This window comes from Sinocyclocheilus grahami, unplaced genomic scaffold (genome assembly GCF_001515645.1).
Source record: "Sinocyclocheilus grahami isolate Dianchi unplaced genomic scaffold, SAMN03320097.WGS_v1.1 scaffold354.1, whole genome shotgun sequence".
NCBI lineage: Eukaryota > Metazoa > Chordata > Actinopteri > Cypriniformes > Cyprinidae > Sinocyclocheilus > Sinocyclocheilus grahami.
The window spans coordinates 58,004-73,809 of record NW_015505533.1 but is presented as its reverse complement, the minus strand read 5'-3'; the positions used below and the strand labels follow the sequence as shown (position 1 = coordinate 73,809).

Here is a 15,806-nt window from a genome sequence, read left to right as displayed (position 1 = left end):
TTGTTTCCCATTGGTTTGTTCATGTCATGTGACCCTCATTGTCTGCTATAAGTAGCCATCATGTTCCCATTGTGCCTTGTTGTGTATTGAAGTTGTAACCCGCTGTCGGTGAGTCTAGTCTGTTATGCCTCGTCAAGTCAAGTCTGTGTCTCTAGTCTTCGTCTGTTTGGATTATGTTTGGATCACTGTAAATAAACTGCACTTGGGTTCTTCACTACGCTCACCTTCAGTGGACTTTCGTTACAGAATACACGACCCCCACAATGAACCCAGCAGATCGTCTTGTTCACCTAGATTTTAAGGATAGCTTCCTGAAAGACATTTTCCATTATGATTTGGATAAAAATGTATCTCATTTAATGCTACGCTATACCCCTCAATGGACTCTTGAAAAATACATTGACTTTGCCTTGTTACTGGCTGATTCACCATTTACTGTGGGGGTTGCTGAGGAGGAACACAGCTATCCTAGAGTACCCGCCACATCAGAACTTTTCCACGTCCCGACCATCATTTCAGGAGGTGTTCACATCATGCCTTCCAAGCCTAAGCCTGTTCACGTCATGTCTGCCAAGCAACAGCCTTCTCACGTCATGTCTGCTACGCCAAAGCCTGCTCACGTCATGCCCGCTACTCCAGGACCTGTTCACATCATGCCAGTTAAGTCAAAGTTTACTCATGTCATATCTACCAAGTCAAAGCCTGATCACATCATGTCTGCCAAGCCAGAGTCTGCTAACATCATGTCTGCTACCCCAGGGCCTGCTCACGTCATGTCTGCCAAACCAAAGCCTGCTCCCGTCATGTCTGCTACACCAAGTCCTATTCACGTCACGTCTGCCAAGCCAGAGCCTGCTCACATCATGCCGGTCACTCAGGAGATTCTTTACAATATGGCCGCCATTCAAGAGCTTCATCGCAAGATGGCCGCCACACAAGAGTCTCTTCACAAAATGGCCGTCCTTCTAGAGTCTCATCACGTCTCAACTGATCTTCCAGAGTATCGTCACGACATAGCCGCCATTTCAGAATCTGCTCACATTAAGCCTGAGTCCCCGGCCAAGTCTTGTCACGGCCATGGAGGCCATTCATGAACTCACTGTCTGTCCTGTCACAGACATGGAGGCCGCTCACAAACTCACAGTCTTGCCTGTCCTGCTACGACCATGGAGGCCATTCATGAACTCCCTGTCTGTCCTGCTACGGCCATGGAGGCCATTCTTGAACTCACTGTCTGTCCTGTCATGGCCATGGAGGCCGTTCATGAACTCACAGTCTGCCCTGTCACAGCCATGGAGGCCATTCATGAACTCTCTGCTTGCGCTGTCACAATCAAGTGGTCTGTCCATGTTTCTACTCCGCCATGGCTTCCTGCTCTGCCGTCATCACCCGGCCGCCCTGCTCTGCCTGCACCGCCATGGCCCCCCGATCTGCCTGCACCGCCATGCCCCCCCGATCTGCCTGCACCGCCATGTCCCCCCCGCTCTGCCTGCACCGCCATGGCCCCCCGCTCTGCCTGTTCCGCTTCATGGGCCTGGCCCTCCGTCCCTCCCCCAGTTCCACCTCCACTCCACCACCCTCCTGGACTTGTTGGGTTTTGTTTGTTTTCCATGTCTTTTATTTTGTAATCGTTTCATGCTGTCAGTGTCATGCTTCCCTTGCCCTCATGTATCTATGCCTTGTGTATGTGTCATGTTCTGATTGGTAGTCCTAGTCATGTGTCTTGTTTCCCATTGGTTTGTTCATGTCATGTGCCCGTCCTTGTCTGCTATAAGTAGCCATCATGTTCCCATTGTGCCTTGTCGTGTACTGAAGTTGTAACCCGCTGTCAGTGAGTCTAGTCTGTTATGCCTCGTCAAGTCTGTTCATGCCTCGTCAAGTCTGTGTCTCTAGTCTTCGTCTGTTTGGATTATGTTTGGATCACTGTAAATAAACTGCACTTGGGTACTTCACTACGCTCGCCTTCAGTGGACTTTCGTTACAATTGGCTTGTGTTTTTTAAATTCAATATCATTAAATTTATGGAGTCTTACAAAATAACTTTATATTATTTAATAAAATAATAAATGCTTATTACAAAGCATTTTCAGTTTCGGTTTTCGACCAAGTGCAACTTTCATTTCAGTGCATTCTTAAGAGATATGAAATGAAGTGGAAAATAAAATAAATATATTATATGGGCCTACAAATATTAAACAAAAAAATAAGACTGTGAATGGACTTGGACTGGGATGAGATTAATAAAAAATGTTTATGTATATATTCTTTTAACGTACAGTATATTAATGATAACAAATTATTTGAACTTATTTTGGAAGTTATCATGTGCACGAGGTAGCCTATCTATATATTGTGTGAAATGTGCCTTCCCAGTCACTGTTTAAAACCAAATCATTGCCAATCAATGTTGAATTTCTAAATTGCAGAGCAATTACAGAATAATCCTGCATTTCATGCATTTTGACCTTTGATAAAATTATGATAACATTTTAGGGAACACATATTCATTATTAACGATTGAAGTGTTTTCCTCAATAAACTGCTAATACACTGCTTATTGGTAGTAAATAAGAGAGTTGTTGTAGTAGATATGTTTAGGTATGGGGCAGGGAAAAGGGATCTAGAATATGGTCATGCAGAATAAAGTATTAATATGTGCTTTATAAGTACTAAAACAGTCAATACGCTAGTAATATGATAAGCAACTAGTTAATAGTGAATACTGTTCCCTAATCTATATTACCAATATTGTTATTTGTGTGTGGAGAAGCAGGCATCTGTGATCAAAAGATTTGAAATCATTACTGCAGTCTGTCTTGTAGTTATAGGTAACTATGTGTGTTTGAGCTGCTAGCTATTACACCAGATCACTTCAAAATAGCACCTACTGCCTCATCTGTGGTAACCATAGAGATGGTGTGTCTCTGTGTGTGGACTGGAGGGTTAAAATATCATTTCACATGTATCTGAGTCATCACATCATGAGCTCTGCTGTGCAGTTTTTTGAAAATAGATGGAATGACTATGATTGCAATAAAAACACACTGTATAATATAACTAGGTTTAACTTAGGCACCTTGTGTAACTCACCAAAGACTCTAACTTACGTACAGACCATATTCAAAATAGAACTACTCTTATGATTTCTTCTGTACTGTCTGTTTGCTGTGTAAAGTATATGAGACTTATGTATGCATGTTATATGCAGATTACTTTCTACAATAGCTAGAATGTACAACCTGGGGTACGTACAGGGGGGAGGCTGCATGGCCCAAGTCACTGCTCCTTTTTCCCTCTCCAGCAGGCAGAACAGTGTATTTGATTGGAGTAGAGGAAAATGGATTTCATGCTACAAGCATTTGCAATCAAATCACTCTGCAGCTACAAATCCACTTCAGGGTTTCCATTTCTCATTCACACCACCACCCTCGATCACCAGGTAGCTAGAGAACCTGCACTCTAATTTCCCTTTTAATTTTAATTATATGAAACATTTTCATTCAACTGAATAAAGCAATCTTTAAAAAATTAAGAATGATCTGAAATAAGATTGGTGCCCTACAGAAATGCATAAATTTTAGTTGCATTTCAACTTGGGGAAAAACTAAAACCAAAACTGTAAACACAATTAAAAATGTATACATGCCTTTGCATTATACCCATAATCGGAATTTGTGCTCTGCATTTAACCCATATAAACACAGCACACACACAACAGTGAGTAGTGAACCCACACCCGGGGAGCAGTTGGCAGCCATTTTTGCTGTGGCTCCTGGGGAGCAGTTGGAGGTTTGGTGCCTTTATCACTAAAGTGATATTCAGCATTTGCATATGTTTTTAAGTCTTGTCTAGTACTTGAAAGTTGCCGGGTTTCTGTGCGCACACCCAAAGTAAGCTCATCAAAAGCACCTTTCAGTCAGCATGCAAATGTTATTGCTTTACACAATTACACGGAAAGTAATGTCAAAATGCCCGTCTTGGCGGCTGTTCATGTAAATGGAGTCGGTTATGTCTTAAGTGAACCTGAACATTTGGGAGACATACAGATGTGTCAAAATATTTGATCTGTGCATCAGGTTGTCACACCCCAGGATTTTTTGTTGTGTATTCTTCCCTCATGTGCCTGTGACCTAGTTTTCCCTCATGTTTGATTATGTCATTCTGTTCATCTGTGTTCCAATAATTATCCTCATTTGCTTTAGTATTTAAGTTGTAGTCTGTCCAGTGCTCCCTTGTCTGGTATTGTGAATGTCCTATGTTCTATGTGCGTCAACTACCTGCCTGTGGATTTACCCTGTGAGGATTTATTAAATAACTATTTGCCTTCATCTTCTTCGTGCGTGTTTATCTTAGACACTGTTTTGTGACAGAATACCGGACCAAAAAGGAATTGTAAGTGGCATTTTCCCCCCTCGTTTGATTTTTTCGTGTTTTGAAAGTGTTTTCTTTTGTTCTCCTTTATGGATGACCATGCCGTCCTCATCCTCCAGCTGGACCAGGGGGACCGCTCTCTCGAGGAGTCTCGTCACGTCTCAACTGTTCGTCCAGAGTCACGTTACGCCTCAGTTATTCATCCAGAATCACGTTGCATCACAGCTGATCATCCAGAGTCATGTCACGTCCTGTCTGTCACACCCAGATTCTCAAGGTCAGCCCTTCGGTATCCCAGTCTGGTATCCAGTGTGAGGGATGCACCGCTGGTGTCTGCACGCACCGCTGGTATCCCCAAACCCACTCACTCTAACCCTTCTATTCATGAACTCATTCCCCTGTCTGCAGCACTTCCCATATGGGGGGTTGCTTGATGGTGTATCTGGGCCGCATACTCCACCGCCGACTTGCTAGAGGCAGCAGCACCGGCTACAACATCTCCAGAGGTGGCGGCTTATGCTGCAGAACCTCCCGAGGTAGCAATGTCCACTGCTGTGCTCCCAGAGGCCTGCCGATCAGTGACCTACGCTAGCCCTAGGACTATTCTTGTGTTTTGCCCGCCATATACCTGTCTGCCATTGATCGACCCTGCCTGTGTTTTACCACTTCTCTTGTTAAATAAAGCTTGCACATGGATCCGCACGCCTCTCGTCTCATCAGCCCCGTTACAGTTATCATTATTTCAATCTGTATTGTCACACAAAATACCAATAAAAATATTTTAAGTAAAACTTCCAGTTCAGCTGTGGGGGCGGGGCGTTCAAACCACGCTTTGCTTTGACTGCCTATCACTGGTGTTGGCGTTTTGAATCAGCATCATTAGCGTTTCAATATTTTAGTGAATGTGAACTTTGCTCTGAGTTTTAATCATAATTTTGTCAGCTCCTGAAATGGGTCATACTGCGTTGATATTACCAGAGCACACAGCAGTATAAGTAAATAGAAAACTCGGTTGATAGAAGGATGCAGTTATTGCACTAACGAGATAGTCTATGTATGACCAAATGGTTTATTAATATCCAAAACGAGACGATGTGAACATCTCGGAGCGCTGAACACTCTTCTACAGTGTATGGTTCATTCACAGTCAAAGCCGGAGGGCGTTCTCACGCAGAAAGTCCAAACCGGCCTCATAGAAGGGATAACTTCTGCAGGAAATCCCTAATATGGACAAAAGGCATCATGCTATCACTGCAGCTAAAATAAGGTAATTTCAAGTAATTTCGAGATAATAAAGTATATGAATAATGCAGTGCTAACTGATGTAACATGTATTACAGTATAGAAACTATTCTTCCTTATTAAGTGTTTGTGTAAACCAATCCTAAAATTTTCATTAGGAAAATACAGAAAAAAATATAGAATACAAATTATTGGCTATCGTCCAGCAGTGTATTTGATTTCTTAGCCAATTAAAAGACATAAGAAAAAATAAAGCCTGTCAATTAGACAAAAGTTTTTTTTTGTTTGTTTTTTTACATTTCTGTCCCGCTCATTACTGAAATGATGGCTTTGCCCCTATGTGTGCATTACAGAAAACAGAGCACAAGTTTGCTTGTGCTTAAATGGTTTAAAGTCATATTAAAATGCACACAAAGGAATCGAGAAGAGCAATCTAAATTTTAATTTGATAACAAGTAGGCAATTCCTGACCTTAAGCATCCTATTCCAGAATTGGAATAGATTTTGGATTCCCAAGCCTAGGTATGGGTTAACATGTTAAATAAAATTTTCTTTTGTCCTACTGAAAATGTGAGTCCACCTTTGTTATTATAACAAACTACACTTTCAATGTGATTTTAAACCATTCAAGTCCAGAAGACTCACTGGCTGTTTTCTCTGCTGCACACACATCCTTGCGTAAGTGTTCAACTTTCAAACGATTCAAATGATGCCCAACCTTACCCACACCCCACATTATTTTTTTACTGGCACCTTTCTATTCACACCATTTTAAACCCTTTCTTTCCTTTGAAACCTTCACTTACCCTTCTTTGCTTTTGCCCTTCTTAAAAACAACCACATGATCTTATACGTAAATGTACTATTCCAAATTAGTTATAAAACAGTTGCTCCTGGCAACATGGATAGGTAGTTGTTTTCTTAACATAGCGTCAAACATGACAATTTATGAGACTAATATCATGTTTTGCTCCAAAATCACTATATATCGTCAGTCGTGATTGAAACAGTTAGCTTCTCTGGTTCAATATTGCTTCTTATCACAGTGAGACAGAAAATATATTTGATAAAAGTCTATACTGTGATACAAGCTATGTCAATTAGCATTGCATTGCAATTGTGTGTTTATTGTCTTCCACGTTTCATCAGTCAAAGTGTCTCTATCTGCATGTTATTCAGCTGTAGCGATTTCATGCATTTGTCCATATAAGGGATTTCCTGGGTCTCACTTGTGAAACAGACATGACAGTACATGAGTGTTAGGGTTAGGGTTAACCCTGTTCCATTATGCTCACATCATCTCATTTTGGGAAAAAATAGAAAATAACAATAAAAAGTACTTTGTAATGCAGTAACTTGAGTAAAAACTACTTTTTTACTCTTACTTGAGTCATGTTATTTTTCAGTACTTTTACTTGAACTCAAGTAAATTATTCCTTAAGTAGAAATACTTTTACTTAAGTACAATTTCTTAGTACTCTTTCCACCACAGCTGCTTTAGATACAATAGAGGCAGGCCAGGATGCTTTCTGTAATGGGAATTTCCCATCAGTCTAAGAGTAAGTGCAAACATGCTTAAAAACATGCAACTTAGCTATTAATGAGTTTCCTGCCACACAATGACTTATGTGGGATGCAGACTTGTTTTCAATACATAGTAACACCTATCTACTAGTAGTGGCATATTTTTCCATAATTGTGGAATTTTTCAAACTAACTCCAGCAAGAAATTATGAAATGTAATAGTGTAGTAAAAGTCAATATTTTTCCAACATGGAATTTCAGAGATTCCTTTCTCTGACAGCAGGCCTGAGTTTTCCATTTTCAAGCCTTGCAGCGGACCATAGCTTCAGTCACATTGCCAGCAGCCTCCAGAGAAACCAAATATACCGTTCAGATGGTGTAACAGTTGCTTGACATAGCTAAAGATCTTATCTGATATTGCTTGCTTACAGAACAACACCGCTGGCATATGGTTACAGTCTGACTCAGCTCCTGATGGCATGGAGGTTACATACACAATTATCATAGCATCACACGCTTCTGATTCTAAACCTCACTGGTTACACTTTGGTAGCGGCACTTGAAAAGGAAAGTACGGATCACAGACATAAAGACTCAGGGCACTGTGGTGGCACCACACTCAAACACTTGGTGGATAGCCTTCAAGGCATTGGTAGTGGTTGAGTTATGTCTTTCTCTTTGCAAAGCTGTCACTTAGTCACTGCAGCACAGAGTTCTATATCATGACTTGCAGCACCTCTATGGATTTCTTCCAGGAGGATTTCTTCTGCCACTGGCTTGCTGACCTTCCATCAGATGGGATGATTTGTTTGGGGAGACATATGTTAGACATGCGGATGACATGGCGCTTTCAACTCATTTTTTATTTTGTCTCGAGTAAGACACTGTATGACATTCACGTTACATGATTTGATTGATTTTTACGTAGAAAGGGCGACAGCGCACCACATTAAAATAAATGACATAAGCAGTTTTCATAACCGCTGGCCAAATTCAAAAACTAAACTAAAATTAAATCATGTTTGACAGTAAGGGGCCCCCTGGTGTTTCGGGGCCCTACGCAGCTTGCGTACTTTGCATATAGGGAGGATCGGCTCTGGGTTAAAGAATATTGTTGTCTTCCTAAAAAAAAAAAAACTACTGTAAAAGTAATCATATTACAGGGTTAGTTCACCCAAAAATTCTAATTTGCTTGTTATTTACTCACCCTCAATTTTTACGTAGAAAGGGCGACAGCGCACCACATTAAAATAAATGACATAAGCAGTTTTCATAACCGCTGGCCAAATTCAAAAACTAAACTAAAATTAAATCATGTTTGACAGTAAGGGGCCCCCTGGTGTTTCGGGGCCCTACGCAGCTTGCGTACTTTGCATATAGGGAGGATCGGCTCTGGGTTAAAGAATATTGTTGTCTTCCTAAAAAAAAAAAAACTACTGTAAAAGTAATCATATTACAGGGTTAGTTCACCCAAAAATTCTAATTTGCTTGTTATTTACTCACCCTCAAGTCATCCTAGGTGTATATGACTTTCTTCTTTCAGACGAATGCAATCGAAGTTATATTAAAAATGGTCTTGGCTAATCCATGCTTTATAATGGGAGTGAATGGTAGCCCAAAATTTGAAGTCGAAAAAATTTTACCCATCCATTATAAAAGAAGTCCCCACGGCTCCCGTGGGGTTAATAAAGGCCTTCTGAAGTTACGCAATACGTTTGTGTAAGAAAAATATCCATATTTACAACTTTATAAACCTTTATCTCTAGCTTCCACTAACTGTTGTACGTGCATTCACGAGAGAGTGGCGTCCAGCGGGTGACGTAGCACGTAGGCAAATGCAGTGACGAACGTGGAAGCGTTCCGCTGGATGCCACTCTCTCATGAACGTGCGTACGACAGTTAACGGATGCTAGAGATTAAGGTTTATAAAATTGTAAATATGGATATTTTTTCTTACACAAAGCCCCAGATACAGATCCCCTGTAAAGACCTTGTCTCAAACGACCACAGGACAAGACCACAGGAACCAGATGAGTCCTCTGCACAATGTGACTTTGCTGCAGCCTGGAATTGAACTGCTGGTTTCGTCTGGTCAGAGGAGAACTGGCCCCCCGACTGAGCCTGGTTTCTCCCAAGGTTTTTTCTCCATTCTGTCACCGATGGAGTTTTGGTTCCTTGCCGCTGTCGCCTCTGGCTTGTTTAGTTGGGGACACTTCATTTCCAGTGATATCGTCGACTTGATTGCAAAGGTACTATTTAAACTGAGCTGAGCTGGATGATGACATCACTGAATTCAATGATGAACTGTCTTTAACTGAAAAATGAGTGTTTACTATTGTCACTTTGCATTATTGACACTATTTTCCTAATTAATGCTGTTCAGTTGCTTTGACACAATCTGTATCGTTAAAAGCGCTATATAAATAAAGGTGACTTGACTTGACACAAACGCATCACATCGCATCGCTTCAGAAGGCCTTTATTAACCCCCCGGAGCTGTGTGGACTTATTTTATAATGGATGGGTGCAATTTTTTCGACTTTTAGAAATTTTGGGCTACCATCCACTCACATTATAATGCATGGATTAGCCAGGACATTATTCAATATAACTCCGATGGTAACACTTTACAATAAGGTTCCATTAGTTAATGTTAGTTCATTTATTAACTAACATGAACAAACAATGAACAGTACATTTATTACAGTATTTATTCATCTTTGTTAATGTTAGTTAATGAAAACACAGTTGTTAATTCACAGTGCATTAAATAATGTTAACAAGCACAAGTTTCGATTTTAACAATGCATTAGTAAATGTTGAAATTAACATTAACTAAGATTAATAAATGCTCTAGAAGTATTGTTCATGCTTAGTTCATGTTAACTAAAGTAGTTAACTAATGTTAAGTAATGAACCTTATTGTAAAGTGTTACCACTCCGATTGTATTCGTCTGAACGAAGAATGTTATATACACCTAGGGTGGCTTGAGGGTGAGTAAATCATGGGGTAAATTTCATTTTTGGGTGAACTATCCCTTTAAATACTCAAACACAGGAATGACAACTATGTTCTGCTGCCATGTGAATGTGTGCTTTACTTATTATTATTGGTAAAATCCCATATCAGTCTGACTTATTATACTGTGGAAACTGATCCTTCACACAACACACAGACATAATGTTACCTCCTCTATCTGCTCTTGTTTCTTCTGTATAGCTCTGTTTCGTGCCACAGCACATGTCACAGATGAGAGAGCATCTCTGTTGCTGGGTTTCTGTGACACCTGTGGAGGTCACCACAAAAGACATCATCAATCTTTCAATCTAAAACTTTAGATTGATAAAAACTTTTATATGCTACAGTCTTAAACAACGGTCGAAAAAATGTAAAGGTGTGTTCATGCCATATCATAATTACTGTAATTTCAACGTACAAACTTGAAAAAAGCGTTCACGTCCTCGTAGAACTCATAATAACAACTTGTGAACTGGGAGTTTTCTGAGAGCTACGGCTTGTACCATGTGACCACTGCACCTCACGCGGAACCAGAGAAAAACGTTGGCGCTTCCAGTAGTAAAATGTAAATTAGCAGTTATTTCGTAATATTTATGTTTTAAAATTCGTGTAATTGACTTTTGCCAATGGAGATGTTTTCATACAAAAGAAATGTGAACATAAATGAAAGACATGCAGCACAGAGTAAGATATCTAGGCTATCCATGTAATAACATCCTAAAGAAATAATTATAAAGAGTAATAATAATGCATTTGCATAGCAACTGTTACTTGTATTGTGTTTTACAGCTGGCACTAACATTCTTTCATGCTGGTTCATTTTGTTGACTCTCGCTATAGAAACGGATAATCCCCGGTCCGAGGACGTGAACAGCACTGAGTTGAACATCATGTGTTGTCATCTCAGAATTACGGTAATTACAACATGGCATGCACGCTGCATAATGCTCAGTAATGCTCTTACAATTGCAATCACTTTTAAGGTTATCTTTACAAACTTTACATACTCAAGACAGAATTTATAACATTGCACAGACAAGAACAGTAAGTGATTGTATCACAATAGTTTACATGTTATTATACTTTTCAGTGGAATGAGGGTAAACTAATTTGGCCTGCTGTTCATGATGAAGGACTAAAACATTAGACTTGACTCAAGCTCTTAAGTTTTCCTAGAACTAAAATGAAATTAACAAAAATGTAACTTCGATGCTTGCTGTAACATGCATTAGCATGTTGTTAATGTATTTTAGCACATTGCAACCATGTTGTTAGTGTGTTTTAGCATAGTGCTAACATGTCTTAACGCATTGCTAGCATGTTGATAGTTTATTTTACCTTGGTACTAGCACGTTGTAAACATGTTTTACTATGTTGTTTGAATGTTTTACCACATTCCTACATGTTTTACCATGTTACTACCATTTTGCTAACATGTTTTTAACACATTTTAACATTTTGCTAATGTGTTTTAAAATGTTGCTAGCATATTACTAATTTCTGTCTAGCATGTTTTATAAGTTTAGCATGTTGATAACATGTTTATTGACATGTTAACAACATTGTAACAATGAGCTAAAACACGTTTTGTCCGCACACTGATATAACTGCTCCATAAAATTATTTTATTGCTGCAACGTTTCAACCATCAGGTCTTCGTCAGGCACACATTAAGTGAACTGAGGTGCAACTCTTTATAGGTAACAGGTGGTCATCCTAATTAGACACACGTTCAATCACAAATGTAGGTATGCTCCCACAAAGAGAGGAAGAAAAAAAGGCAATACAAGTCAAATTCGAATCAATAACCACTCCTCAATATATTTGGACAATATTAAAAACAGGTGAAGAAATATACACACAATCTTATAAGAAAGGCTTACAGTGATGTACTGCCAAATTCTCTGAAACGCCTTTGGAGATGGCTTATGGTTGAGATATGAACATTCAATTCACGGGCAACAGCTCTGGTGGAAATTCCTGCAGTCAGCATGCCAATTGCACGCTCCCTCAAAACTTGCGACATCTGTAGCATTGTGCTGTGTCATAAACTGCACATTTTAGAGTGGACTTTTATTGTGGCCAGCCTAAGGCACACCTGTGCAATAATCATGCTGTCTAATCAGCATCTTGATATGCCACACCTGTGAGGTGGATCGATTATCTCGGCAAAGGAGAAGTGCTCACTAACACAGATTTAGACAGATTTGTGAACAATATTTGAGAGAAATAGGCCTTTTGTGTACATAGAGAAAGTCTTAGATCTTTGAGTTCAGCTCATGAAAAATGGGGGCAAAAACAAAAGTGTTGAGTTTATAATTTTGTTCAGTGTAGTAAGAAAGACTCATGAGCAGCAACCTTTTTATTTTGGGTATGTCATTTGTGTCTCCATGCTGAAAATGGGGGTGTGACAGCTAAGGGGTTTAAATGTCAAAGTAATTTATAACATGCTAGTAAGATCAGATTTTTCGTCCGGTGTAGTGAAACCTGTCACTCTTACTCTTCCTCCTGGTAATTGTAGGTGCGGTAATTGTGTGTAAAAGTGTACGTTTATATATAAATGTAAATCTTTTAGGCACCCACACACTGGCCATAACATCTTGATACGCGGTACAATTACTTGTTCTTCTACACATGTGATTTATCTTATATGTTGTCCGTGTGGTCTCACTTGTGTTGTTAAAACTTCTAGATCACTACGTACTCGCATCAATGAATATGAGTAATATTAGAACAGGAGTTGAACATAGCCCTATAGCAGGGGTGGCAAACGTCGGTCCTGGAGAGTCAAAGCCCTGCAGAGTTTTGCTTCAACCCTAATCAAACACACCTGAACAAGCTAATCAGGTTCTGAACAGTTACTAGAAAGCTACAGGCAGGTGAGTTTTAATTAGAGTTGAACTGAACTCTGCAGGGCTGCGGCTCTCCAGGACCGGAGGCTACAGCACATGTCTGAATACACCCCTGCCCTATAGCGTCCCATTTTAGACAAGTGGGCCACAATGTTAGTGCTTTACAGTACATTGGCATAGAGAGAGTACAAAAACGGTCAAGAGGGGGAGATTTTGAGAGGAAACTTTTACAATAGGAATGTGTTTGGATTTTTACTTTAAATACTTCACCTTTTGGGTTAAATGAAGAATTTGATATTAAGCCTTTCTTATAAGATTGTGTGTATATTTCTTCATCTGTTTTTAATATTGTCCAAATATTGTGAGGAGTGGTTATTGATTCAAATTTGACTTTGAATTTGTATTGCCTTTTTTTCTTCTTTGTGGGAGTATACCTGCATTTGTGATTGAACGTGTGTCTAATTAGAATGACCACCTGTTACCTATAAAGAGTTGCACCTCAGTTCACTTAATGTGTGCCTGACTTTTTTTGTACTGCACCTGAGCCCCATTTCGGTTTGTGGCATGTGCGCACCTTTTTTGCATTTTTGACAAACATGTTTTACCGTACTAATATAGTTTACTAACTTCTTGTAGCACATTGCTTTTGTAACGGAACACCAGACTTTAAACATTGATATCAGGTTAACAGGTTTTATTGCAGAGTTGCCACAATAAGCATGAGCTGGTAAATCAGATGAGTGTTACATTGTTTCTCATCTTCCATTTACTAAACTCTAACAGAGTTCTTTTGTATTACCTAGTTTGAGGGAGATTGTGGTAGGGTAGTCTGTGAATCAGGTGAAAGCATACACAGATGGCAGTGAGTATGAAAGGGAATGATAACAGATGGCTTGAAAGGGAATCGGGGAATCCAAGGAGATGACAGAGCAAGAAGATTTCCCTGGAAAAAACTGGGATATCGCTTGAATGTAAGTAGAGCAGGTAAGTCGTCCTTATTCATAAGTGAGACCAGACAATGAGCGACTGACAGGTGCGTGCTTATATTCCATGGCTGAGTAGAGAGGTGATTGCAAACATGTGTGTGCAATTCAGTATTCTGATGATTGTGATTGCTGTGAGGGAATGACAGTGGAGCCTGGCAAATCCGAGTATGCACTGGAAAAGTGGGCAGGTTGGCAAAGGGAGTCCAGGGGCAGGTTGGCAAAGGGAGTTCTTAGCGCACTCTGCCTACCCGAGGAACTGGCTTCAGAAGTTCTGGTCACTGTGGCAGAAGTGGTCACTGTGGCAGAAGGTTTGCAGGAAATGTCTAATTTTCTGGATCTCCCTCTTCATTTTCCTATTCGACTGCAGATGGTATCAGGAGAAGAGGTGCATGGTCACACCCAGGAGGGAGAAGAGTGCATTCCAGACCCTGGAGATGAACTGAGGTCCACAATAGGACACAATGACCTCTGGAAGACCATAGTCTCATGGTTAAACATCAACTCAGCAGTTTCCATTGCAGAGGAAAGTCACTTAAGTCCCTTCCACTCCCAGGTGTGACCAAGGACATCCTAGGCCATTCTTGGCCACCAGAAGCGATTGGCCCCTGGGTGGCCAGTGCCCAGGGAAGAGTGAATAGATCTGATCAGCAGAGTACATTGAGTTCTGGGAACAAATCTGTGACCAGGCAGACACCCCATGGAGAGCCTTCAGAGGCATTGGCATCAGTAAGTTGTTCATCAAGGGACCATTAAATGTGACTCACAATCAGCCTAGAAAGAATCACAGATTCAGGCTTCTCAGAAGACTCTTCAGGACAGATGGGACAGACTTTTACATTCTTTGAACCAGGATGGTAGGATATGGAGAAATTGAAATTGACTGTAGAGGAAGTAACAGTACATCCGTCTAGTTGCAAATTGTAATCCAAGAGATTCGGTGTACTGTTTTTTGGTCCAAAAAGTAATATATCTGTCTTATCCGAATTTAATAGGAGAAAATTATTGGTCATCCAATCTTTTACATTTTTAGCTTGTTAGCTTAGATAATTTAGAAGTTTCATCGGGTCTTGTTGAGATATATATATTTGAGTATCATCAGCATAACAGGGGAAACTAATCCCGAATTTTCTAATAATATTACCAAGGGGCAACATGTATATAACATGTATATTGAAAATAGCAGAGGACCTAGCACAGATCCTTGTGGCACTCCATATTTTACTGGTGATAATTGAGATGACTCCCCATTTAAATGAACAAAGTGGCAGGTATGATCTAAACTATCTTAAAGCCTGCCCTTGCATACCTGTATAGTTTTGTAATCGATCTATGAGTATGTCATGATCTATAGTGTCGAACACAGCACTAAGATCAAGTAAAACTAGCAATGAGATGCAGGCTTGATCTGATGCAAGAAGCAAGTCATTTGTAATTTTAACAAGTGCAGTTTCTGTGCTATGGTGGGGCCTGAAGCCTGACTGAAATTCTTCATAGAGATAATTTTTTTGCAGGAAGGAGCACAATTGAGCAGACAAACTTTTTCTAAAATTTTAGACATAAACAGAAGATTTGACATGGGTCTGTAATTTGCCAGTTCACTAGGATCTAGTTGTGATTTCTTAATAAGAGGCTTAATAACCACCAGCTTGAATGGTTTTGGGACGTGACCTAAAGATAACGACGAGTTAATAATATTGAGAAGCGGTTCTTCTGCTACAGGTAACAACTCTTTTAGTAATTTAGTGGGTACAGGATCTAACAGGCATGTTGTTGGTTTAAATGCAGTGATAAGTTTATTTAGCTCTTCCTGTC

At 40.0% G+C, this 15,806-nt stretch overlaps 1 protein-coding gene across 1 annotated transcript in view; it reads right to left on the bottom strand.

Annotated features, from left to right (window-relative positions):
• Nucleotides 1-15,806, bottom strand: part of LOC107548730 (periphilin-1-like) — a 75,351-nt gene that overhangs the window by 18,894 nt on the left and 40,651 nt on the right. The window contains exon 4 of the mRNA XM_016229531.1: nt 10,326-10,424. Coding sequence (XP_016085017.1) covers nt 10,326-10,424 — 99 coding nt within the window. The remainder of the gene's footprint in view (nt 1-10,325; nt 10,425-15,806) is intronic.